This window comes from Pristiophorus japonicus, chromosome 17 (genome assembly GCF_044704955.1).
Source record: "Pristiophorus japonicus isolate sPriJap1 chromosome 17, sPriJap1.hap1, whole genome shotgun sequence".
Taxonomy (NCBI): Eukaryota; Metazoa; Chordata; class Chondrichthyes; family Pristiophoridae; genus Pristiophorus; species Pristiophorus japonicus.
In genome coordinates, this window is record NC_091993.1 from 125448797 (window position 1) to 125475551 (window position 26755).

At 47.9% G+C, this 26755-nt stretch overlaps 1 protein-coding gene across 6 annotated transcripts in view; it reads right to left on the reverse strand.

Annotated features, from left to right (window-relative positions):
• Nucleotides 1–6362: 6362 nt before the first annotated feature.
• The window catches only part of LOC139228079 (suppressor of tumorigenicity 7 protein homolog), a 197262-nt gene continuing 176869 nt past the window's right edge, over nucleotides 6363–26755 (reverse strand). For 4 of the 6 annotated variants that reach the window (XM_070859250.1, XM_070859245.1, XM_070859247.1 and 1 more), the window contains 2 exons: nucleotides 20959–21098; nucleotides 6370–6761 (listed from right to left, as the gene is read on the reverse strand). In XM_070859250.1, coding sequence (XP_070715351.1) covers nucleotides 6666–6761; nucleotides 20959–21098 — 236 coding nt within the window. In that variant the 3' untranslated portion in view covers nucleotides 6370–6665. Of the gene's footprint in view, nucleotides 6762–20958; nucleotides 21099–26755 lie in introns of all 6 variants that reach the window. The other 2 variants (XM_070859248.1, XM_070859246.1) reach the window with 2 other exon arrangements.

Consider the following 26755-nt stretch of genomic DNA (forward strand, 5'->3'; position numbering starts at 1 on the left):
GCCATGAACTCATTGAATGGCGGTGCAGGCTAGAAGGGCCGAATGGCCTGCTCCTGCACCTATTTTCTATGTTTCTATGTTCTTTTACTGCCTGAGACGGTAGCGAGCCACAGATACTGGAAATCTGTTCCAAGAAAGCTCATCTCAGTTGAGCTGCTCCAACTGGCTCCAGCTCTAGGAAGGGGAAAATCAGTCAGTGTTCCCAGGAGTCGGGTGTGAGCTTGGCTCAGATGGTAGAACTGTCGCTTCGGAGTCAGAAGATTGTGGGCTCAAGCTAGGACTTGAGCAGATGCTTCAATACAGTACGGAGTGAGCTCTGCAATATCAGAGGGGTTCTCCTTTTTGGGATGAGGTGTCAAATCGAGGCCCTATCTGCCTAATTAGGTAGGCATTAACGATCTCGCAGCACAATTGAAAGAAGAGCTGGGGAGTTCCCCTGATTCCTCGGAAATGTAGTGAACAGTGAGGAGGATAACGACAGACATCAGGAAGACACAGAGAGACTGGTAAAATGGGCAGACACGTGGCAGATGAAATTAAATTCAGAGAAGTGTGAAGTGATACATTTTGGTAGAAGAATGAGAGGCAATATAAACTAAATGGTACAAATTTAAAGGGGTGCAAGAACAGAGAGACCTGGGGGTGTATGTACACAAGTCTTTGACGGTGGTTGGATAAATTGAGAAGTTCTGTTAAAAAAAGCCCATGGGATCCTGGGCTTCACTAATAGAGGACTAGAGTGCAAAAGCAAGGAAGTTATGATAAACCTTTCTAAATCTCTATTTATGGCCCCAGCTCGCGTATTGTGCTTAATTCTGGTAGCACACTTTAGGAAGGCCTTGGAGAGGGTGCAGAGGAGATTTACCAGAATGGTTCCAGGAATGAGGAACTTCAGTTATGTGGAAAGATTAGAGAAGCTGGGATTGTTCTCCTGCAGAGAAGGTTATTTAAGACAGAAACAGAGTTTCTTGGATGAGAGGGGATCTCATGGAAACGTATAAGATTCTGACGGGACTGGACAGGTTAGATGCAGGAAGAATGTTCCCGATGTTGGGGAAGTCCAGAACCAGGATACATTGTCTTAAGATAAGGGGTAGGCCATATAGGACTGAGATGAGGAGAAACTTCTTCACTCAGAGAGTTATTGACTGTGGAATTCCCTGCCGCAGAGTGTTGTTGATGACAGTTCATTGGATATATTCAAGAGGGAGTTAGATATGGCCCTTACAGTTAAGGGGATCAAGGGGTATGGAAAGCAGGAAAGGGGTACTGAAGTGAATGATCAGCCATGATCATATTGAATGGCGCTGCAGGCTCGAAGGGCCGAATGGCCTACTCCTGCACCTATTTTCTGTGTTTCTATGATAAGGGAATAAGGGGTTATGGAGAGCGGGCAGGGAAGTGGACCTGAGTCCATGATCGGATCAGCCATGATCGTATTAAATGGCGAAGCAGGCTCGAGGGGCTACTCCTGCTCCTATTTCTTATGTTATGGGGAGATTTAATAGAGGTGTTCAAAATCATGAAGGTAATTGGCAAAAGAACCAGAGGGGGCGATGGGGAGAATGTTTTTACTAAGCGAGTTGTTTGATCAGGAACGTGCTGCCTGAAAGGGCGGTGGGAGCAGATTCAATAGTAACTTTCTAAAGGGAATTGGATAAATACTTGAAGGAAAATAATGTGCCGGGCTGTGGGGAAAGAGCAGGGGGGAGTGGGACTGATTGGATCGTTCTTTCAAAAGAGCCAGCACAGGCTCGATGGGCCTCTGTCTCCTTCTGTGCCATATCATTCTATCATTATTGAGCAGGGGCGATATCCTGATCTCCTGACTGGCAACTATCCCTCAACAAACACCCTCAATACAGAGTAATTCATCATTTATCTCACTGCTGTGTACAAAATGGCCTCCATGTTGGCCTGCCGATCAGCAGTGACTACATTTCAAATTTAATTCGTTGGTTGTGAAGTGCTTCAGGATGTCCTGATGATATGACAGGTACTCTTTAAATAACAGCTCTTTCGTTAACGGGAAAGGTGGTCAAAGTCTTCTGTTCGAAACTTATAGTGAAGTTTTAAGCGCATTCTTTATAACATCATTTCCAACTCCCTCCACCACTGGCGCACCCCCTGGCTGCAGTGTGCACCATCTACAAGATGCACTGCGGCAACTCACCAAGGCTTCTTCGGCAGCACCTCCCAAAACCACGACCAATTCTACCCTCTTGATCATCCCTGATTATAATCGCTCAACCATCGGTGGCCGTGCCTTCTGTTGCCTGGGCCCCAAGCTCTGGAACTCCCTCCCTAAACCTCTCTGCCTCTCTTTCCTCCTTCAAGACGCTCCTTAAAACCGACCTCTCTGACCAAGCTTTTGGTCACCTGCGCTAATTTTTACTTATGCGGCTCAGTGTCAAATTTTTTATCTCATAATACTCCTGTGAAGCATCTTGGGACTTTAAAGGCACTATATAAATACAAGTTGTTGTTGTTATAGAAGGACAAGGGCAGCAGGCGCACGGGAACACCACCACCTCCACGTTCCCCTCCCAGTCACACACCATCCTGACTGGGAAATATATCGGCCGTTCCTTCATCATCGCTGGGTCACAATCCTGGAACTCCCTCCCTAACAGCACTGTGGGAGCACCTTCACCACACGGACTGCAGCGGTTCAAGAAGGCGGCTCACCACCACCTTCTCAAGGGGTGATTAGGGATGGGCAATAAATGCTGGGCTTGCCAGCGACTCCCACATCCCGAGAATTAATTTTGAAAAAACATAGGAAACAATCCTTGGCTGCGACTGAGAAGAGACGGGACTTGGCTCTTCAGAGTGGATAACTTGCCGAATAACACTCAGTGCCAAAGACAATTCAAATCCTCTCTTGAAAGCACTTAACATTTAGTGAACATTTAAAGAACTTATTCCACTCCCTGATGTGTAAACTGAAGGACGATTTTTCTTTTAGCCCCGTCGAGCTTTAGAGGTAAGCATGTGGTCTGGAGGCAAGTCGATCAGCGGCTGTACATTATGTAGACCCAGGGGATATCATTTATAACCTCACAAGTGAACTGACCGGATAACTCATGGCCACTGACGCTGAGAGAGAGTTACAGTTGGAGCCACGAGGAATATAAATCCCATCCCATGGGCCTTCATAATGTATTCTATTTTACCATATTCATTTTTCAACATCTGTTATATAGATGGTTAGGTTTTACTGGCACTCTCGATTCCTTCGTAACTTGGTTCCAGTACAGCTGGACTAAGTGCGGGTCCTGATCGGTCTATGGTTGCCCTGCAATGTGAGCATTGATTATTTTTTTTACATTCATTCCTGGGATGTGGGCGTCGCTGCCCATCCCTAATTGCCCCTTGAGAAGGTGGTGGTGAGCCGCCTTCTTGAACCGCTGCAGTCCGTGTGGTGAAGGTGCTCCCACAGTGCTGTTAGGGAGGGAGTTCCAGGATTGTGACCCAGCGACGATGAAGGAACGGCCGATATATTTCCAAGTCAGGATGGTGTGTGACTGGGAGGGGAACGTGGAGGTGGTGGTGTTCCCATGCGCCTGCTGCCCATGTCCTTCTAGGGGGTAGAGGTCGCGGGTTTGGGAGGTGTTCCTGAAAAAGCCTTGGCGAGTTGCTGCAGTGCATCTTGTAGATGGTACACACTGCATGCCCCATTCACCTCCCCGTGATGTCCGACTCCTCCTACGCCAATGTCAGACTTACCCGTCACGCACTCCCCGGCTGCTTTCCAGCCTAACAGCCAGCCAGCCCATCGGGCGGAAACCTGTTTGAGGTCATTTACAGATCAGCCATGATCTTATTGAATGGCGGGGCAGGCTCGAGGGGCCGAATGGCCGACTCCTGCTCCCATTTCTTATGATCATTTTAAACAGGTCCTGCCGTTAATTTCAGCAGGACCTCCGGGAAACCCTTACTTCCGGGCTTTCAGTCTAAAAATCCTCCCCCACCCCCCCGCCCTCCACTCTGCTCCCGGCTCGGAGTTATTATCCAGCCCGAGGAATAACACACCGCACAAACAGTACACGTTGATCAGCGTCGGACAGAGAATGACGGGTTAGTTCCAGCATTGGCTGCGAGCGCTCGAGAGTAGCGTAGCGCCAATCACAATTCGCCTTCGTTGAGATCGCAGTCCGACAGCGGCTGTCACAGGAATCAATGTTCACCACGAGCATCTGCAAATCTCCATGGGCAGAAAGAGCTGGGCTGATCCTAGTAAAATCTAAGTTACGAGCGATGACTTGGGTTTTGAAAAGGCGGCGTCTAAGAGGTGATCTTACCATAGAATCCTACAGCACAGAAGGCAGCCATTCGACCCATCATGTCTGTGCTCGCTCTTTGAAAGAGTTATCCAATGTACATAAGAAACAGGAGCAGGAGTTGGCCATTTGGCCCCTTGAGCCTGCTCCGCCATTCAATAAGATCATGGCTGATTAGATGGACAGGTTAGATGCAGGAAGAATGTTCCCGATGTTGGGGAAGTCCAGAACCAGGGGTCACAGTCTAAGGATAAGGGGTAAGCCATTTAGGACTGAGATGAGGAGAAACTTCTTCACTCAGAGAATTATGAACCTGTGGAATTCTCTACCACAGAAAGTTGTTGAGGCCAATTCATTAGATATATTCAAAAGGGAGTTAGATGTGGCCCTTACAGCTAAAGGGATCAAGGGGTATGGAGAGAAAGCAGGAAAGGGGTACTGAAGTTGCATGATCAGCCATGATCATATTGAATGGTGGTGCAGGCTCGAAGGGCCTACTCCTGCACCTATTTTCTATGTTTCTATGATCTGATCTTGGCCTCAACTCCACTTCCCCGCCCGCTCCCCATAGCCCTTCACTCCCTTATCGTTCAAAAATCTGTCTATCTCCACCTTAAATATATTCAATGACCCAGCTTCCACAGTTTTGCGGGGTAGAGAATTCCAAAGATTCCCGACCCTGAGAGAAGAAATTCCTCCTCATCTCTGTTTTAAATGGACGAACCCTTATTCTGAAACTATACCCCCTAATAGTCCCACTCCTCCTGCTCTTTCCCCATAGCCCTGCAAATTTCGCCTTTCACGTATTTATCCAATTCCCTATTGAAAGATACTATTGAATCTGCTTCCACTGCCATTATAGAGAGGTATGCAAGACTGATAAGGACATAAAGTTAAATTCAACAGTGGGAGTAGAGCAAGGTGGGGGTACAGACTAAAGTAGGGAAGGGTAATTTTAGCACAAAAGCAAAATACTGCGAATGCAGTTCGGGATGGGCAATAAATGCCAGGCTTGCCAGCGACACCGACATCCCGAGAATGAATGTTAAAAAAATCAGACCTTAAACCGAGGCCCCGTCTGCTCTCTCTGGATGATGTAAACGATCACATGACACTATCCAAAGAAGAGCAGGGCAGTTTTCCCCAGTATCCTAGCCAATATTTATCCCTCAAGCAACATCCTAACTTAGGACTAATGTCACAAAATTCTTCTTTACATGAACTGCGATCAACAGCTGGAAGAAACTTCCAGCTAGAGAGCGACGGAGGAGGAAATCTTGGAATAATTTAAGAAATAATTGGACGCAACAATGGAGGGACAGTCTGAATTCTCTGGATCGATGAATGAAGATGCGCTGAAAAACCTTGCACAGTCCGCCATCTTGTAAGCGAGTGCAGCAGAAATTAGTGAACAGAAATGCCTGTCACTTTAATTCCCCGCTCCAGTCCCACTCCGACCTCGGCCTCTTGCACTGTTCCAATGAAGCTCAACGCAAGCTCGAGGAACAGCACCTCATCTTTCGTTTAGGCACTTTACAGCCTTCTGGACTCAACATCGAGTTCAACAATTTCAGACCATAACCTCTGCCCATATTTGGCTACGTTTCCTACTTTTTTTTTTAAACCCCCCCCCCGCCCCTCCCCATTTCCTTATGTTTTTTTTTCTCTGTTTCCCATGGCAACTGGTAATTATCCCGCCATTCACACCCTAGCTAGACTAACTTTTTCTAACTTCTGCCATTACCATCCCAAGTCGGCCCAGCATCCCTTTTGTCTCTCTAATCTCTCCTGCCTCCCCCCCCGCCCCCACCCCCTCACAGACCTGCCCTTTTGTTCTTTCCTCCCCTTCCCCCGCCTTTGAGTGCTCCTTAAGAATCCGTTCATTTCGAACTTTCGCCAGTTCTGACGAAGGGTCATCGACCTGAAACATTAACTCTGTTTTTCTCTCTCCCCAGATGCTGCCTGACCCGCTGAATATTTCCAGCATTTTCTGCTTTTATTTAAAGAAAATAAAGTGGGGGCTCGGTCCACACAAACATTGCACAAAATTTAACTTTATTTTTTTTTTTCCCTTTTGACTTTTTCCGCCGTTTCTCCACTTGGGGGGGGGGGGGGGGGGGGAGAAGAGAAACTGAAATAAACTCTGCTCTCAGTTCTTTTGTTAAAAGGTTGAAGTGTCCAGACTTGGCAGAATTGACAGTGTCTCCGACTTGCAGTAGTAGTGCTCTCCTCGGCCTTTCCCTCCTTCCCTCGCCCAGATAGCCTGGCCAGTGTTGTGTTGTGCACTGACAGGTCCGGGGGGGGGGGGGCGGGGGGGGGGGTAGGGATTGGGGTGGCGGGGAAGGAGAGAGCGTTGAGTCTGTTTTCTGTGAACCATTTGTGTCAGATTCGGGTCAACAGGTGCCAGAAGCTGGAGGGTAGGACACTCTCAATCTTCTCCATCACAAAGTTGAAGGGTGCAAAGAGCGTGCTGAAGAACTGCAAGACATTAAACAGCAAGGGAGCGAGAGTTAGAGGCACGTCTTGTGAACGGGTAACGTACAGGAGCCACATTCCAAAACCACAGGCAGCATTTTTTTTTTTTTTTTTTTTGCGCGCGTCTTTCCCAAGTCACACCACGCCAAACCTCCGAGGGAACCGCGCCCGCAAAACCATTCGACTCCTGTTCCACCAACTGGCCGTGCTGCTCCAGAATGAATTGACGAGAGAATTAGAATGTCATAAAAACTGCAGCCTAGGAGCAATCGTTTGTGACACGGGGGTTAACCGAGCATTACTATTCAGTTTGGTTTATCTGCATGATATTCGACTTAAAGAATGGAAAACATTAACTTGGGTTTTCTTGCAGATGATGAAAATGACGTTGCTTGAGAACTGATAGCTACCCTGCTCAATATCAAATATTTCCTTCTGCACAAAAGGCATTGATAACAGGAGGTTGTTTATTTAAGATAGTTGGATGCTGCGATGGGAGCAGGTGGAACGGTAAATTTCTAAATGAAGGTATTTATCTTGCGAGCTACAGTGTCAACCAGCCCCTCTCGACACATAGATTAGACGATGCACACATGCAGGATTGGGCAGACGGTCTTTTTCGAGCCCGGGTGTTGAAATAAAGTTCACGTTCTGGGAACTACTTTAACATGCTGCCTAGCTCACGGAATCATGGAAGAAAACACCTAATGTTAACAGATAATTCGAGCTTATCTTATTTCCCATAGTGTTGGCCGTGGCTCAGTGGGCAGCACTCTCACCTCTGAGTCAGAAGGTTGTGAGTTCAAGTCCCACTCCAGAGACTGGAGCACAAAGATCTAGGCTGACACTCCCAGTGCAGTACTGAGGGAGTGCTGCACTGTCGGAGGGACAGCACTGAGGGAGCCCCGCACTGTCGGAGGGGCAGTACTGAGGGAGCGCTGCACTGTCGGAGGGACAGCACTGAGGGAGCCCCGCACTGTCGGAGGGGCAGTACTGAGGGAGCACTGCACTGTCGGAGGGGCAGTACTGAGGGAGCGCTGCACTGTTGGAGGGACAGTCCTGAGGGAGCGCTGCACTGTCGGAGTTGCTGTCTTTTGGATGAGACGTTAAACCAAGGCCCCGTCTGCTCTCTCAGGTGGGCGTAAAAGATCCCATGGCATTATTCGAAGAAGAGCAGGGGAGTTATTCCCGGTGTCCTGGGGCCAATATCTATCCCTCAAACAACGTAACAAAAACAGATTATCTGGTCATTATCACATTGCTTTGTGTGGGAGCTTGCTGTGCGCAAATTGGCTGCCGCGTTTCCAACAGTGACTACACTCCAAAAAGTACTTCATTGGCTGTGAAGCGTTTTGGGACACTGAGGTTGTGAAATGCATATATAAATGCAAGTCTTTCTTTATAATTCTCTGGCAATCTGCTCATGATATGGAGGATGTGAAGGCCTTAAGAGAGGGCGCAGAAAAGATTTACAAGAATGGTTCTAGGGACATGGGACTTTAGACTGGAGAAGCTGGGGTTGTTCTCCTTGGAGCAGAGAAGGTTGAGAGGAGATTTGATCGAGGTTTTCAAAATCATGAGGGGTCTGGACAGAGTAGATCGAGAGAAACTGTTCCCATTGGTGGAAGGGTCGAGAACCAGAGGACACAGATTTAAGGCGATTGACAGAAGAACCAAAGGCGACATGAGGAAAAACATTTTTACGCAACGAGTGGTTAGGATCTGGAATGCGCTGCCTGAGAGGGTGGTGGAGGCAGTCTCAATCGTGGCTTTCAAAAGGGAGTTGGATAAGTACCTGAAGGAAAAAAAATTGCAGGGCTACGGGGAAAGAGCGGGGGAGTGGGACTGGCTGAGGTGCTCTTGCAGAGTGCCGGCACGGGCTGAATGGCCTCCTTCTGTTGCTATAACTATTCTATGATTCTATGAAGGAGCTTTGTTGTAATCTGTTGCATTGGATGGGTGACTGCAATTGTCGCTTTACTCATCTCCAACTGAACATCCTCTTTAGAGGGAAGTGTTGGGGTTGGTAAGGAGCTGGCCTAGTGCCTGTTCTCATAGGGCTGGCACAGGCTTGACGGGCCGAATGGCTTCCTTCTGTGCTGCAACCATTCTATGATTCTAAGTTCCAGGGGCCACAATGTTGGGCATCAGCAGCCAGTGAATGTGGCACGGAGCCAGGGGAACGGCTGCCTGAATTATTTTAATTTTAAACAAGACAGTCTCTCCTTCAGCGGCAATGCCAAGCGGACGATGTGTGGCAGGAGGGCGGCTCACACGTAATTTGCAACAAGGGCGCAGATTCCATTTACTGCTCGAACAACAACTTGCATTTGTAAAGCGCCTTTAACATAGCAAAACGTGCTTCACAGGAGGGTTATTAAACAAAATTTGACACCGTGCCACTTAGGCGATATTAGGACAGGTGACCAAAGGCTTGGTCAAAGAGATGGGTTTCAAGGAGCGTCTTAAAGGAGGAGAGAGAGAGAGAGAGAGAGAGAGAGAGAGCGAGAGAGGCGGAGAGGTTTAGGGAGGGAGTTCTAGAGCTTACGCCCAGGCAGCTGAAGGTACAGCGGCCGATGGTGGAGCGATAGAAATCCCTTTTTTTTTTAAAACAGAGGGGTTTTAGCGTGTAGAATGTTTCGACGTGGGGAGCAGTTGAGGTAGAGGTTAATGCCCCTTCTAAGGGAAACATGGATAACTATTTCAAGCAGACGACGATGTGGGGGGAGCAGGGGGGGGGGGCAGTGGGGTTAATTTTGCACTGCTCGACTTTGTTGCGACTTAAATATTTCAGTAGAAACAATGACAGTTTAATTCAGTGAGCTGTAACACAAGTTACAGTTTTATTGAGACCGTTATCTTCCGACCCTGAGGCAGTGTGAATACATGGCCATGTGGGATTGTCAGCGTAAGTTAAACTATCGCCTTGACTCAGTGTTAACCCCTTGCCCACCTCCGACAACTTTATAGCTTAATCTCGTTGCTAAATAAATCCTTGTTCCATACCCACATAATGGAACTCCAGGCACATCATAAAATAGTGAAAGTGAAAGGGTTACATCAGTTAACACAACCTTTTTTTTATTTATTCGTTCCTGGGATGTGGGCGTCGCTGGCAAGGCCGGCATTTATTGCCCATCCCTAATTGCCCCTTGAGAAGGTGGTGGTGAGCCGCCTTCTTGAACCGCTGCAGTCCGTGTGGTGAAGGTGCTCCCACAGTGCTGTAGCGGTTTGGTACTGAGTGTCTCACTGGGCCATTTCAGAGGGGAGTTAAGAGTCAATCACATTGCTATGGGTCTGGAGTCACATATAGGCCAGACCGGGTAAGGGCGGCAGATTTCCTTCCCTAAAGAACATTAGTGAACCAGTTGTGTTTTTCCGACAATCCGGTAGTTTCATGGGGCCCAAGTTTGACCCCACGCTTAGAACGGCGTACCTTAGAACAAAAACCGCGCCCCAAAGTTGCTGTGGTATTCTCCCCGCAGTTGGAACGATGCAAGCCCTTGGCGTAGCGCAGCAGAGGAAATGGGGGCGCGGAGCCAAGTCCCGGCGGTGGAAACAGTGCCAGGACCTCTGCACATGCGCGCGAGAGTGTGCGCATGTGCAGTAGCTCCCCGTCCCAGAGGCTGCGTGGGAGGGGCCCGAAGCACACCGTCCCTAGCCCTGGCTGAATGGGCTCCCCGCCATTTGATCAAGACCACTGTGGAAATCCGCAAGCATTTGGAGAGGAACAGGAAGGATAAAGATGCCAAGTTCCGTTTGATTCTTATCGGGAACAGAATCCACAGGCTGGCTCGTTATTACAAGTCCAAGAGGGCACTCCCACCTAACTGGAGGCATGACTCCTCCACCGCTTCAGCACTTGTCACCGAAGAAGTTTCTTTATTGCTTTATTGGATCTAAGAAAAATAAAATGCTGCCTCTCTCACCCCTCCCTTAGAGGGGGGCGAATCTTTGGAATTCTCTGCCCCAGAGGGCTGTGAATGCTCAGTCTGTGAGTATATTCAAGGCTGAGAGCGACAGATTTTTGGACTCTAGGGGATGGCGGGACTGACATATGAGGAGAGACTGGATCAACTGGGCCGGTATTCACTGGAGTTTAGAAGAATGAGAGGGGATCTCATAGAAACATATAAAATTCTGACGGGTTTAGACAGGTTAGATGCAGGAAGAATGTTCCCGATGTTGGGGAAGTCCAGAACCAGGGGACACAGTCTAAGGATAAGGGGTAAGCCATTTAGGACCGAGATGAGGAGAAACTTCTTCACCCAGAGAGTGGTGAACCTGTGGAATTCTCTACCACAGAAAGTAGTTGAGGCCAGTTTGTTAGATATATTCAAGAGGGAGTTAGATATGGCCCTTACGGCTAAAGGGATCAAGGGGTATGGAGAGAAAGCAGGAAAGGGGTACTGAGGGAATGATCAGCCATGATCTTATTGAATGGCTGTGCAGGCTCGAAGGATCGAATGGCCTACTCCTGCACCTATTTGCTATGTTTCTATATGGGAAGCGGGCGGGAAAGTGGAGTTGATCTTATTGAAAGTTGAAGCAGGCTCGAGGGGCCAAATAGCCGACTCCTATTCTTTATGTTCTTTCAGGCAGTGTATTCCAGATCACAATACACCGTGTAAAAAAAATTCTTCTCATCTCCCCCCTGGATTTTTTTTTGCCAATCATCTTAATTCCGTGTCCTCCGCTTTCTTATCCTACTGCTGATGGAATCACATTCTCCCCATTTACTCTGACAAAACCCTTCATGATTATGAACACCTCTATTAAATCTCCGCTTAACTTTCTCTGCTCTAAGGAGAACAATCCCAGCTTCTCTAGACTCTCCACGTAACCGAAGTCCCTCATTCCTGGAACCATTCGAGTAAATCTCCTCCGCACCCTTACCAAGGCCTTGACATTCTTCCTAAAGTGCGGTGCCCAGAATTGGACACAATACTCCAGCTGGGGCCTAACCAGTGATTTATAAAGGGTTAGCATAACTTCCTTTGCTGTAATTCATTCAGACACAGCCGCAACACCCATAATCAACACAGACTGTTCAAAATCCTGAAGAAAGGCTTCCACTGCTAAATGAGACCTGCAGCAGGAGTTTTGCTCCAATTTAAAAGTAGCTTTAGGATTGTAAACGGGTGAAAACTCACTGTGTTCTGTCCTTGATCCGAGTCCCACCCACTGTGCTGACATAATTAAGCGTTCAGCCAACAGGACAGTGTACGCGTGATTATAAACCAGGTGTTATGAAAGGATTCGATAGGGTAGGCGTGGAGACGTTTCCACTTGTGGGGGAGACCAGAACTAGGGACCATAAATATAAGATAGTCAGTAATAAATCCTATGGGGAATTCAGGAGAAACTTCTTTACCCAGAGAGTGATGAGAATGTGAAACTTGCTGCCACAGGGAGGGGTTGAGGTGAATAGTATCGATGTATTTAAGGGGAAGCTGGATAAACACATGAGAGAGAAAGGAATAGAAGGATATGATGATGGGGTGAGATGGAGAGGGGGCTGGGTGTGGAGAATAAACACTGGCATAGACCTGTTGGGCCGAATGGTCGGTTTCTGTGCCGTACATTCCATGTCTAAAAATTCATCTCTCTCCCCCACATCCGGTCCGCTACCGAGAACACTTCCTTCTACATCTGTAACATTTTCTGCCATCGTCCTTACCTCCTCCAACCAATGAAACCCGAGTCATCATCCCCAATACCCTTCAAGCTTGCTCTCTGCCTCAATCCTCCAAGTGTTTCAACCCAAAAGCCACTAGCCAAGTGCGCATCTACATAAAGTCCAGCACGGCCACCCCCTTTTCTCTCCCAGCTCCACTGCAGCTCCTGCACCCAGTGAGTTGACTTCAGAATTCGTAGCTTCACTCTCAACCCCTCCCTACCTTCGTGGCTTCCTCCTGCTTTATGTCTCCATCTGCAGTTACTGTTTCTCCTCGTGGCACTGGTTCACCCCTGTCCTCTGGAACACCAATCCGAGACCCCTACCATCTTTCACCCTGCTTTTAAATCCCCCAAAAAAACATCAACAGTGTCTTCTAACATGGGGACAGTAGCCCAGTGGTAACATTACTGGACTGGTAATCCCGGGGCCTGGACTGATAATGTCGGGGCAAGAGTTCAAATCCCACCACGGCAGCTAGTGAATTTAAATTAAGTTAATTAAATAAATCTAGAACAAATTGCTAGCATCAGTAACGGTGACCATGAAACTACCGTATTATCGTAAAAACTCATCTAGTTCACGAATGTCCTTTAGGGAAGGAAATCTGCCGCCCTTACCCGGTCTGGCCTATATGTGACTCCAGACCCACAGCAATCCAGTTGACTCTTAATTGCCCTCTAAATGGCCTAGCTAGTCACTCGAGGGCAATAAATGCTGGCTTTGCCAGCGATGCCCACATCCCATGAACAAAAAAAAATCTTCCACCTTAAATCTCTCCAAACATCCTCCTATCCGCGCCCACACAACATGCTCGTGTCCCTTATTCCAAAGCTCTTTTTACCAAGGAGTAAAAGAAGCAAGATTTTTGTTCACGCTGGGTGAGTAAGGTTTATATCGGGGCCACTGCCCGTGGAGAAAAACATTCTCTTTGAACATAAAACATAGCAAAAATTTAGGTTCTCTGAAAAGAAAAACTTGGATTTATATAGCGCTCAACGGAAGTCACAAAGCGCTTTACAGTCAATGAAGTATTTTTGAAATGTAGTCACTGTTGTAATGTAGGAACCGCAACAGCCAATATGCGCACAGCAAGCTCCCACAAACAGCAATGTGATAATGACCAGATAATCTGTTTTAGTGATGTTGGTTAAGGGATAAATATTGGCCCCAGGACACCGGGGATAACTCCCCTGCTCTTCTTCGAAATAGTGCCATGGGATCTTTTACGTCCACCTGAGAGAGCAGACGGGGCCTCGGTTTAATGTCTCACTTGAGAGACTGCACCTCCGAAAGTGCAGCACTCCCTCAGCACTGCACTGAAGTGTCAGCCTAGATTTCTGAGCTCAAGTCTCTGGAGTGGGGCTTGAACCTTCTGACTCAGAGGCGAGAGTGCTACCCCACTGAGCCACGGCTGACACTCTGCTTAATGACTCTGTGATATCACCTTGTGACGACTGATAACACAGCCGCTAATGGAACACTTCTGATCTCATCCCAATGGACTAGCAACTTTCCTGTCTCCCCAAACAATAACGAGCTGCTTCTTAGACTTGGTCTCAACCAGTCTTTGCTCCGAGAATTACTTCCTGACATAGAATCACAGAATGGTTACAGCATGGAAGGAGGCCATTCGGCCCGTCGAACCCGTGCCGGCTCTCTGCAAGAGCACCTCAGCCAATCCCACTTGCCCCGCCGTACCCCGCAGCCCTGCAAAATTCTTTCCTTCAGGGACTTATCCAATTCCCTTTTGAAAGCCCCGATTGAGTCTGCCTCCACCACCCTCTCAGGCAGCACATTCCAGATCCTAACCACTCGCTGCATAAGACGTCGCCTTTGGTTCATTTGCCAATCACCTTAAGTCTGTGTCCTCTGGTTCTTGACCCTTCCGCCAATGGGAACAGTTTCTCTCTATATCTATGTCGGGCCCTGAATATGTTGTTCTTTGAGGTTGAGATGCCCCAAGCCCACGAGTTCATAGAACAATACAGCACAGAAAGAGGCCATTCGGCCCATCGTGCCTGTTTCGGCTTTTTGATAGAGCGATCCAGGTCGTTCCTTCTGGCACTGCCCTCTAAAATTAGTGCTTCATCATAGGCAGTCCCTCGGAATCGAGGAAGACTTCATTCCACTCTTGAAATGAGTCCTTAGGTGACTGAACAGTTCAATACGAGAGCCACAGTCCCTATCACAGGTGGGACAGATAGCCATTGAGGGAAAGGGTGGGTGGGACTGGTTTGCCGCACGCTCCTTCCGCTACCTACGCTTGCTTTCTGCATGCTCTCGGCGGCGAGACTCGAGGTGCTCAGTGCCCTCCCGGATGCACTTCCTCCACTTAGGGCGGACTGGTCTTTGGCCGGGGACTCCCAGGTGTCAGTGGGGATGTTGCACTTTATCAGAGAGGCTTTGAGGGCGTCACTGTAACGTTTCCTCTGCCTGCCTTTGGCTCGTTTACAGCTTACAGCTGAAAATAAAACTCATAGTTGCTGGGTGGAATGTTCCATTCTTCAAAAAAATGTAGACAACAAATAGACGTAGGACTAATATAACCAAAGCAATTTCATTACCCATCTCTGTAATGTTCCCACTGGGGTGGGATTCATATTTAGCAAAACCAGATGGCCTTATTTCTAGCAATTCCTGTGTTCATCTACGAACCTGCCAGCACTGTCAGAGTCTTTTCAGGCAGAGTTTTTTTGTTATTCCTGATGCGCTCGCTCATTTTTAACAAAACCTCATCTCGAATGGTACAGCGCAAAAAAAGGCCTCTGTGCTCCCCCCATTAATCACACAAAGCCTCGACCCGAGCTGTGCGGTGACAGGTCAATTATTTTACGCCGGGCCGTGAGCAGCAACGCTTTCGCCGCACAACAAACTCGCAGAAGGCCAGGGGACGGTTACGTGGATGCGGTTCCAGCTTCCGACACTGCTCTGGTTAGTTTCACACTGGCCAACAAGAGGAGTCAGCACACTGCAGAAAGCTCTCTTCCTTTCTCCCCCCTCCCTCCCGCGGCCCCCTCCGGATTGAGGGACTCAGCCATTGACCCCCACCCCCCCCCCCCCCCAATCCCCATTGTGGAAACGACAGAAGATTTATTACAGAATTACCAGCAACCACACATGCAATGTCCCTCTGCTTTACTTCACGCTCCAGTGCACATTACAATCATGTGCTGCGCATTGCCAAAAATTGATTGCTTTCATCCACACTGCGAGCAAGCTAAACGGTGTCCTTCTGCCTGCCGATTAAAGCTCAGATATGTTTGCTATCGCTTGTACGGTACAGCAGGATTTGTTTTTTTATGTACACAGTAAAGCCTCAACTAAATTTCTTCTTTACTTTGCCAATTTTCTCCACCCCTCCCCCCAACTCCATCGTCTCGGCATTCGTCCACTCATCAAGACTTCATCGCTGAGCCTGAACGCCGAGGCCAAGCGGCTGTGCCCAGCATCACAATCCTGACCCAGCCCAAGTGCGTAGGTGTGCAGTGGTAGGGCGGGTTCCTTGCCCGGGTCTGGTACCTTTACCAAAGCAAAGGACTGTGACATGTTGGGCTGCCCAGTGAGCAGGTAGAGCGATGTAAACAAAGCTCGGGCTCGGGGGGGGGGGGGGGGGGAGGAATATTCAGTTGGGTCACTGCAGCAGTGAAGTGAGGCTGATTTCCCCCCCTCTCTCTAGCCCAGAGACATTGAGACCCCCTTTAATTCAGTCACAAGCCATAAGCAGTTTAAATGGAAAAAAAAAACGAGCTGCAGATAGAAACGTGTCCCAGGATTAACTCAATATAAATGCTGCAAAGGTTTATCGATTGTTTGCCAGCTTGACAGAGAAGTCAAGCGACCTTTGAATAAACACAGATGGCGTGATTTGTGGAGCTATGTATATGACAGGAGAGTTATTTTCAAATGTGGCCAACAGTTTTCAAATCCAGGAACATAAGAAATAGGAGCAGGAGTTGGCCATTCGGCCCCTCGAGCCCGCTCCACCATTCAATAAGATCATGGCTGATCTGATCTTGGCCTCAGCTCCACTTCCCCGCCCGCTCCCCATAACCCTCGACTCCCTTATTGCTCAAAAATCTGTCCATCTCCACCTTAAATATATTCAATGGCCCAGCCTCCACAGCTCTCTGGGGCAGAGAATTCCAAAGATTCACGACCCTCTGAGAGAAGAAATTCCTCCTCATCTCCGTCTTAAATGGACGACTCCTTATTCTGAAACTATGTCCCCTAGTTCTAGATTCCCCCACGAGGGGAAACATCCTCTCTGCATCTACCCTGTCAAGCCTCCTCAGAATCCTACGTTTCAATAAAATCACCTCTCAGTCTTCTAAACTCCAATAAGTATAGGCCCAACCTGATCAACCTTTCTTCATAAGACAACCCCCTCATCTCAGGAATCAACCTTGTGAACCTTCTCTGAATTGCCTCCAATGCAAGTATATCTCTCCTTAAATAAGGAGACCAAAACTGTACGCAGTACTCCAGGTGCGGCCTCACCAATACCTTTACAGTTGTAGCAGGACTTCTCTGCTTTTATACTCCATCCCCCTTGCAACATTCCATTTGCCTTCCTGATTATTGCTGTACCTGCATGCTAATTTTTTGTGTTTCATGTACAAGGACCCCCCAGATCCCTCTGTACCTCAGCATTTTGTAATGTCGTCCCCATTTAAATAATAATTTGCTTTTTTATTTTTTCTACCAAAGTGGATAACCTCATATTTTCCCATCTGCCAAATTTCGGCCCACTCACTTAGCCTATCTGTAACCCGTTGCAGATTCTTTGCATTGTCCTTATAACTTGCTTTCCTACCTATCTTTGTATCATCAGCAAATTTGGCTACATTACACTCGGTCCCTTCATCCAAGTCATTAATATAGACTGTAAATAGTTGAGGCCCCAGCACTGATCCCTGTAGCACCCCACTAATTACAGTTTGCTAACCTGAAACTGACCCATTTATCCCGACTCTCTGCTTTATTGTCAGCTGTGGCTCAGTGGGCAGCACACTCTCGCCACTGAGTCAGAAGGTTGTGGGTTCGAGTCCCGCTCCAGGGACTTGAGCACATAAATCTAGGCTGAGGGAGTGCTGCACTGTCGGAGATGCCGCCTTTCGGATGAGACGTTAAACTCTCAGTTGGATGTAAAAGATCCCATGGCACTATTTCGAAGAACAGGGGAGCTCTCCCTGGTGCCCCGTACCAATATTTATCCCTCGATCAACATAATAAAAACTGATTATCTGGTCATTATCACATTGCTGTGTGTGGGAGCTTGCTGTGCGCAAATTGGCTTCCGCGTTTCCTACATTACAACAGTGACTACACTTCAAAAAATACTTCATTGGTTGTAAAGCGTTTTGAGAAGTCCGATGGTCGTGAAAGACGCTATATAAATGCAAGTCTTTCTTTCTATTGCAGATAGTTAAGGAGCTGTAGTTGTTCGAATTGGGTCTGACGCTTCCAAGAGATACAGTTCAGTTCGGACCCACACAGCTCCCGGAGTAGTTAAAAATTCAAGGAATGAAAGCAGTGTGTGTAAACATTATTTATCCACTTGTAAATTGTAGTGCTTTTTGTTTTCCTTTCAAGGAGCGATTTAGAAGTGTTTCCACTATTAATATTTTCAGGTATTAAACGTACTAACTATTTTCTTGTTCACCTTTCGTTAAATTAATTCCCTTAATAGTTTTAGGTTTAAACCAGATCTGATGTTATGAAGCTGTATCACTTGAGAACATAAGAATGAGGAGCAGGAGTCGGCCATTCGGCCCCTCGAGCCTGCTCCACCATTCAATAAGATCATGGCTGATCTTCGACCTCAACTCCACTTTCCCGCCTGATCCCCATATCTCTTGATTCCCCTCGAGTCCAAAAATCTATCGACCTCAGCCTCGAGTATACTCAACGACTCAGCATCCACAGTCCTCTGAGGTAGAGAATTCCAAAGATTCACTGCCCTCACCTCAGACCCCTTTATTCTGAGACTGTGACTCCTAGTTCTAGACTCTCCAGTCAGGAGAAACAGCCTTTGAAGTGAAGAGAGAAATTCTATGGAAGCATAGGATAATTCCAGTCGCTAAAGAAATTAACGTGGCGAGTGTGACTGACATATTACAGATCGTGGGAATACTCGCAAAGGTGTGGGGAGTTGGGACTGGTCTGAGATCCAGGAGCTGAAAAATCTCGCGTAAGAATGGGGGCAATAATTTTAAATTTGAGATTGATAGATTTTTGCTGGACAAGGGTATAAAATTATATAGAGTCAAGGCAGGTGGATGGAGTTAAGACAAAGACTTCATTGAATGGTGGGAACAGGCTCGAGGGGCTGAATTGCCTCCTCCTGTTCCGAAGACCCAAAAACCTAAAAGCCTACACTCAAAATGTTAACCTCTCTTTTCACTTTCAGATGCAGATGGATCTCGTGTGTTTGTTGATTCAGGTTTCTAGTATTCAGAATTTTATCTAATTCTTAGCCTTTTAGCTGTCTAGGTTCTCCAAGCTTTATTTACGTTGGTTACAAAATAGAGTTGAATCACAGAATGGTTACAGCACGGAAGGAGGCCATTCGGCCCATCGAGCCCGTGCCGGCTCTCTGCAAGAGCACTTCAGCCAGTCCCACTCCCCCACCCTTTCCCCATAGCCCTGCTAATTGTTTTGCTTCAGGAACTATTCAATTCCCTTTTGAAAGCCACGATTGAGTCTGCCTCCACCACCCTCTCAGGCAGCGCATTCCAGATCCTAACCACTCATAGAAACATAGAAACATAGAAAATAGGTGCAGGAGTAGGCCATTCGGCCCTTCTAGCCTGCACCGCCATTCAATGAGTTCATGGCTGAACATTCAACTTCAGTACCCCATTCCTGCTTTCTCGCCATACCCCTTGATCCCCCTAGCAGTAAGGACCTCATCTAACTCCTTTTTGAATATATTTAGTGAATTGGCCTCAACAACTTTCTGTGGTAGAGAATTCCACAGGTTCACCACTCTCTGGGTGAAGAAGTTCCTCCGCATCTCGGTCCTAAATGGCTTACCCCTTATCCTTAGACTGTGACCCCTGGTTCTGGACTTCCCCAACATTGGGAACATTCTTCCTGCATCTAACCTGTCTAACCCCGTCAGAATTTTATATGTTTCTATGAGGTCCCCTCTCATTCTTCTGAACTCCAGTGAATACAAGCCCAGTTGATCCAGTCTTTCTTGATAGGTCAGTCCCGCCATCCCGGGAATCAGTCTGGTGAACCTTCGCTGCACTCCCTCAATAGCAAGAATGTCCTTCCTCAGGTTAGGAGACCAAAACTGTACACAATACTCCAGGTGTGGCCTCACCAATGCCCTGTACAACTGTAGCAACACCTCGCTGCGTAAAAACGTTTTTCCTCATGTCGCCTTTGGTTCTTCTGCCAATCGCCTTAAATCTGTGTCCTCTGGTTCTCGACCCTTCCACCAATGGAAACCGTTTCTCTCGATCTACTCTGTCCAGACCCCTCATGATTTTGAACACCTCGATCAAATCTCTTTTCAACCTTCTCTGCTCTGAGGTGAACAACCCCAGCTTCTCCAGTCTACCCACATCACTGAAGTCCCTCATCCCTGGAATTATTCTCGTAAATATTTTCTGCACCCTCTCTAAGGCCTTCACATCCTTCCTAAAGTGCCGTGCCCAGAATTGGACACAATACTCCAGTTGAGGCTGAACCAATGTTTTATGAAGGTCCATCATAACCTCCTTGCTTTTGTACTCTATGCCTCTATTTATGAAGCCCAGTATCCCGTAAGCTTTTTGAACCACTTTCTCAAACTGCCCTGCCACCTTCACCGGTTTGTGCACATATACCCCCAGGTCTCTCTGTTCCTGCATCCCCTTTAGGATTGTACCACTTAGTTTATATTGCCTCTCCTCATTCTTCCTTCCAAATTGTAGTACTTCGCACGTTTCTGCGTTAAATTTCATTTGCCACTTGTCTGCCCATTCCACCAGCCTGTCTATGTCCTCCTGAGGTCTATCACTCTCCTCCTCACTGTTCACTATACTTCCAAGTTATGTGTCATCTGCAAATTTTGAAATTGTGCCCTGTACACCCACATCCAAAATATATACAGGTACAACATCCCAAATCCGGCTGACCAACAACCGAAATTGTCCGAAAACCGGACATTTTTGAACAAATCCCATTTGATAATTAATAAAATAAAATCTGGAATTATTGCCCAAAAACCGGCGAGTCGGACTAGTTATCGGCTTTGCCGCTATGTTTTAAATGGCGTGCCATTGGTCTGAGCCTCGCCGAATGACCCTCGACCTGACCCACGTCACCATTAGTACGTTGTCTGTCTCGGTAGCACACGCACGCTTTTGATTTTCTTGTCCGAAATTCAGAAAAATCCGAAAATCGGCAAGGGCCTTGGCCCCGAGGTTGCCGGATTTGGGACGTTGTAAGAAAATATCAAAAAGTATGTTCACACAAGTAGCAATCTATCAAATACGAGCACCTAGAAAGTTCACTGGCAGTACTTACAGCTTTAGCAAAGACGCCCATGAGTTCTGGAAACTGGTGTGTGAGGAGAGCCAGCATCGCTGTGAACGAGCACAGGCCCGCGGTGAAGAGGATGAAGAATGGGAGCTCTTTCTTGGGATAAACTGAAACTTCATGGAAAGCTAGACAAGCAAAGCACAAAAACCTCCGGTGAACAACACAGACCTTTTTGTTTTAACATTTTGCTCACGGGGATATACCTGTATTGGAGGCAGTTCAGGGAAGATTCACTCCGTTGATTTCTGAGGTGAAGGGGTTGTCTTATGAAGAAAGACTGAGCAGGTTGGGCCTGTACTCATTGGAGTTTAGAAGAATGAGAGGTGATCTTATTGAAACGCATAAGATTCTGAGGGGGCTAGACAGGGTAGATGCAGAGAGGGTGTTTCTCCTCATGGGGGAATCTAGAACTAGGGGGGCACAGTTTCAGAACAAGGTGTCGCCCATTTAAAATGGAAGTGACGAAGAATTTCTTCTCTCAGAGGGTTGTGAATCTTTGGAATTTTTTACCCCAGAGAGCTGTGGAGGCTGGGTCATTGAATATATTTAAGGTGGAGATTGACAGATTTTTGAATGATAAGGGAGTCAAGGGTTATGGAGAACGGGCAGTGAAGTGGAGCTGAGGCCAAAATCAGATCCGCCATGATCTTATTGAATGACGGAGCAGGCTCGAGGGGCCAGATGGCCGACTCCTGCTCCTATTTCTTATGTTCTTATGGGTCATTAGCAACACTGGCAAGGCTGCGATAATTGCCCATTCCTAGCTGCCCTGGGGAAGGGGAAAATCCTTCTCCTTGAACTACCGTAGTCCTTGTGCCCGATGAGGTTGGTAGAGAATTCCAGGATTTTGACCCGTCGACAATGAACAAATGGTAACATTTGCCTAAATGAACGTGGGAATAGGAGGAGGCCATTCAGCCCCTCGAACCTGTTCCGCCATTCAATGAGATCTGTGACCTAACTCCATCCACCTGCCTTGGTTCCATATCCTCTGATACCCTTGTCTAACAAAAATCTATCGATCTCACAGATTTAGAATGATCAATCGAGCTGGCACCTACTGCTGTGTGTGGGCGAGAGTTCCACACTACTGCCACCCTGTATGTGAAGAAGTGTTTCCTAACTTCTCTCCTGGATGGCTGGGCTCTGATTTTAAGGTTATATCCCAACGTCCTCGACTCCTGCACCAGCGGATAAAGTTTCTCTCCATCGACCCTACAATATTCTTTCAAGATGCTAAAAACTTCAATCGCCTTCTATATTCCAGGGAATAAGTGCCCAGTTTATGTAATCTCTCCGGAGCCCGGTAACATTCTGGCGAATCTGCGCTCCTTCCAAGGCCAATATATCCTTTCTCAGGTGCGGTACCCAAAACTGCACACACTGCTCCAGCTGTAGCAAAACTTCCTTCCCTTGTGGTGCAGGCTCGAAGGGCTGAATGGCCTACTCCTGCACCTATTTTCTATATTCTAGCCCTCTAGTTATAAAGGCTAACATTCCATTAGCTTTTTATTTTCTGCGCCCGTTTATTATTAAGGATGCCTATGCTTCTCTGAGCCCCATGCCTTTGTGGCCAAGAGCTGGCTAGCTTAATTGCTAGCCACTTGCAATGCTGTGTCTTCGCAGGGTACTTGGAAGGCACGCAGTCCGAGACCAGTGAGGGCACCCTCACTGATTTCCCATTCCTTTTGCTGGGAAACCCAGAAGGAATCCTCCTGCTGGTTACTCCCGCCTACCCACAGCACAGCGCAGCACAAATGAGTCAGGAATTTGAACCAATGTCATTCTGCTCATCACGGCTGTTGCAGTAAGAACTGCCCTAATCTAAATCCAATAGGGAATCCAGCACAAATATCTTTGCCCAGAGAGTGGTGAAAATGTCACAGGGAGGGGTTGAGGCGAATAGTATCGATTTATTTCAGAGAAGACTGGATTGCATATGGGGGAGAAGGGAATAGAGAGTTATGCTGATAGATTTAGATGGGGAAAGACGGGAGCAGGCTCGAGTGGAGCATAAACGCCGGCATGGACTGGTTGGGCCGAATGGCCTGTTTCTGTGTCGTATATCTGATGTAATTCTATGTAAATCGCAACTGCATTTGTACAAATGTGCTGCTGTTTGTGAAAAAAGCAATATAGAAAAAGAACAAACCAACGTTATAGAATTCAGGACAAAAACCCCTTCATTAGGTGAAGATTTGGCTCAAATGGTGGACACAATGCTGCCCTCTGACCTCTCAGGCGAATGGTCAAACCGAGCCTAAACTGGCGAAGAAGGGAGGCATCTCCTCTCCGATAGCTACTGTGGCTCACAGGCAAAATCTGAAAGTCTAAACCGAGACTCTGCTTGACTACTTGTCCAGAGTGACAAAATCCTTGAAATAAAGCATTTTTATTCCACTGAGAGACCGTAACTGGCCCAAGAAAGTCAATGCAAAATGGTTCCTGGTGTGGCAGCAGTTGCGTTGCAGTCTGCCGTGCGACCATATCACGATCACAATCTCCACTCATACAGGAACAAATTGTTTCCGTGCCTTTACTCTCTGTTCTAATAAAAGGTCACACACCTGAACTGCTAACCTGCGTTTTCTCTTTCAGGCACCCATGAACCGATTATTTATTTCCAGTGCTGTTGGTTTCTTTTCTGGCTCGCTGGTTTTTCTTGTCTGCGTGCAAATATCTCTCCATAATCTCAGATAAAATTTCAAATTACTCTCAAAATTGCTTTTTTTTTTCCCCTGTAGTTTTTGGCCCAGATATTTACGGGGGAAGAGAGCTGTGAAGCCCCCTGGATTTAACGGCGGGGCCCCAATTAAACATTTTTGGGAGGGGCTGGATTTTTGGTCTACTGCCGCCTTGTTAGCACCCCAGAGGGGTGGCAATGGGGGCAGGGAGCACTCCCAAAGGGGGTGGGCAGCTTACAGTGCCTCGCCGGGACTGTCGGTGCAGGTTTAGAGGGGGCACGGAGCAGTACCGCCTGGAAATGGCGAGCCAGTGTGCAACACCCCAGGTTGCGACACCAGCTCGATTTTTGGCCACCCCCCCCGATCCATAGTGCTGCGTTAAGCACCGTGCTGGGAACGCCTGTGAAAGCTGGCGGTCCGAGCTGTAGCGGTTGCAGTGAGGTAAGTGATGTCGACCTCAGGTAAGTGCATTTTTTTTTTTGCGATTTTTGTTGTAGTAGCTTGAGTTATTTATTGAGAATGTATTTGGCGTTTTTTTTTCAGGTTTCTCCCCGCTCCCTCCTGATCCCTCCCCAGGCCTATCTTACAGCGCTCCGAGGCCGGCTGTTTAGCTCGGGATTTTCCCATGCTCAGCCGGCCCAGTGCCCTGAGAGAGGGGCCTCCCTTAGCACTCCGCCCCAAACTCCGGGCCCAGCTGACCAATTTTACTGACTGAGGCGCAAATTGTTCCCGGGCGCAAACTTTACCGCCCTGCCGTCATTACCGCCCCGAAATGAGCAGAACCGAAAATCCCGCCCTTGATCTCCGTTTCCCAGCCGGCAGCCAGTCAGATGGAGAGGCCGACAGATTGGTGGGCGGAGAGGGGGGGGGGGGGGGGGGAGGAGGGGGGAGGGGAAGGTCTGCTGAGCCAGGACACAGCCAGGGAGTGGAGAGGAGTGAGGGAGGGAGAGAGAGAGAGAGAGATCGGAGGGAAGACCGTGGATAGATCACATGCCTGGTAGATTTGGGGGGAGGTGGGTCTGTGGAGAGATCAGGGTGGCGGTGAAGGGGGGCGCGAGTTGATCAGGTTATAAATAAAACTTCCAAACTAGTCTATGGCTTTGATTTTACACTGGTGTTTTGGACGTACAGGGGGCAGTAGGACAGCTGCCAGAATTTTAGTTTTATAACTACAGGCAACTCTCAATTATCCATTCACGGATTTAACAGAGAACCCGCTGCAACGACACTTTTAAAAACTGTGATAGTGTCCCGTGTACAGCTGCAGCGAGATGGACATTTCGCTGTTTTTCTAATCTCAGCACCGAATAACAAGCTGATCCCAACTGCAACAGAAAGCAACGCAAAGCTGCTGTCCAAACTACTCATTGTTGGTCTTTAACGCGCTCTTACACACGACCATTACACCCACCCCACACACAGTCCTGCGCTGACCACTTTCTGCACGGTCCGCTGTTTGCACGAAAGCGTTGACATCAGCGAGTAACTGCAGCCCTGGGCGCAATGAATTGTTTATTGAATGGTCCCACTCCAGAGAGTTTAAAAAATATCCGCTTCCAACACAATAAGGTTCACCGTGTCCTGGCCCGCGGTTTTACCTTTCTCTCCACGTCAAATCTGGGACCCAAACATTCTCGCCAAGTACGTGCACTCACCCTAGCGGCAAAATCATTGACCCGGAATAACCCGATCCCCGGGGGAACCGGATAGTCGAGAGTTGCCTGTACTTTAACCAGTACCATCAGGTTTCCAACTTTCTTTACCCAGAGAGCGGTGAGAATGTGGAACTCGCTGCCACAGGGAGGGGTTGAGGCGAATAGTATCGATGTATTTAAGGGGAAGCTGGATAAACACATGAGGGAGAAGGGAATAGAAGGATATGGGGATAGGGTGAGATGGAGAGGGGTGGGAGGGGGCTGGTGTGGAGCATAAACCCCGGCACGGACCCGTGGGGCTGAATGGCCTGTTTCTGTGCTGTAAATACTTTGTGTAACCTAATGAAAGTGCGTTTGGCTGAATTGACAGAAGTTCATAAGCACTGTTCCTTCATTAGAGCGGTACCATTTAAGCTATAATGAGTTGGTGTTGTTCTTTTTCCGTTCAGCAATCAGTCCCTGGGGGTATTCCTTCTCAGCAATGAGATCATCATCTTAGTCGAGTGACCATTTGACCCAATGTCTCAGGTAGGAATTTACTTCCTCCCAAAGCATCATCTGCATAGAAGCGGGAAGCTACAAACCCATGATCCGCTTTTGTAGATGCCTGTGATGCTCACGCTCAAAACACTCAAACCCTCTCCCCAGACACACAGACAGACAGACACACACACTCACAGGCACACACAGGCAGATACACAGACAGGCGCGCGCACACACACACATCACCTCACACACAGGCATAGACACAGACAGGCACGCGCACACACACACACAGGCATAGACAAACAGACGCACACACACACACAGGCATAGACAAACAGACGCACACACACACACAGGCATAGACACAGACAGGCACGCGCGCACACACACACACAGCATAGACACAGACAGACAGGCGCGCACGCACACACACAGGCATAGACACACAGACAGTCGCACACGCACACACAGGCATAGACACACAGACAGACAGGCGCGCACACACACACACAGACAGGCACACACAGAATCATGCAAGCACACAGACAGACACACGCACACAGAGAGACACACAGCCACAGAAACACTCAGCATTAACACCCCTCCAACCACAATATAGAAACAGCAAGATTTACGTAACTGCTTGTCCTCTATCAACGTAAAACCAAACAGAAACTTGTACGCTGAGCTGAAGACTCTGGAAAAGTGAGTGCGTGGTGAATAACGAGCGCTCCTGGTCTGGACTGGAATCTGTACCTGTGTCCTGAAGCAATTCCTTTCCAAATTGCAGCAGAGCACCGAGTTCCCGCACTGATAAGGCACAGCTTTTAAGCTTCATAATAATACATTAAGCCATTAAAATAACTTGAGTATTACGAAGGGCACCTGAATCGTACCTTACTCATTGAGTGATTAAAATTATCACTCCGCTTAACTGAGCCTAATTTTACATTTATT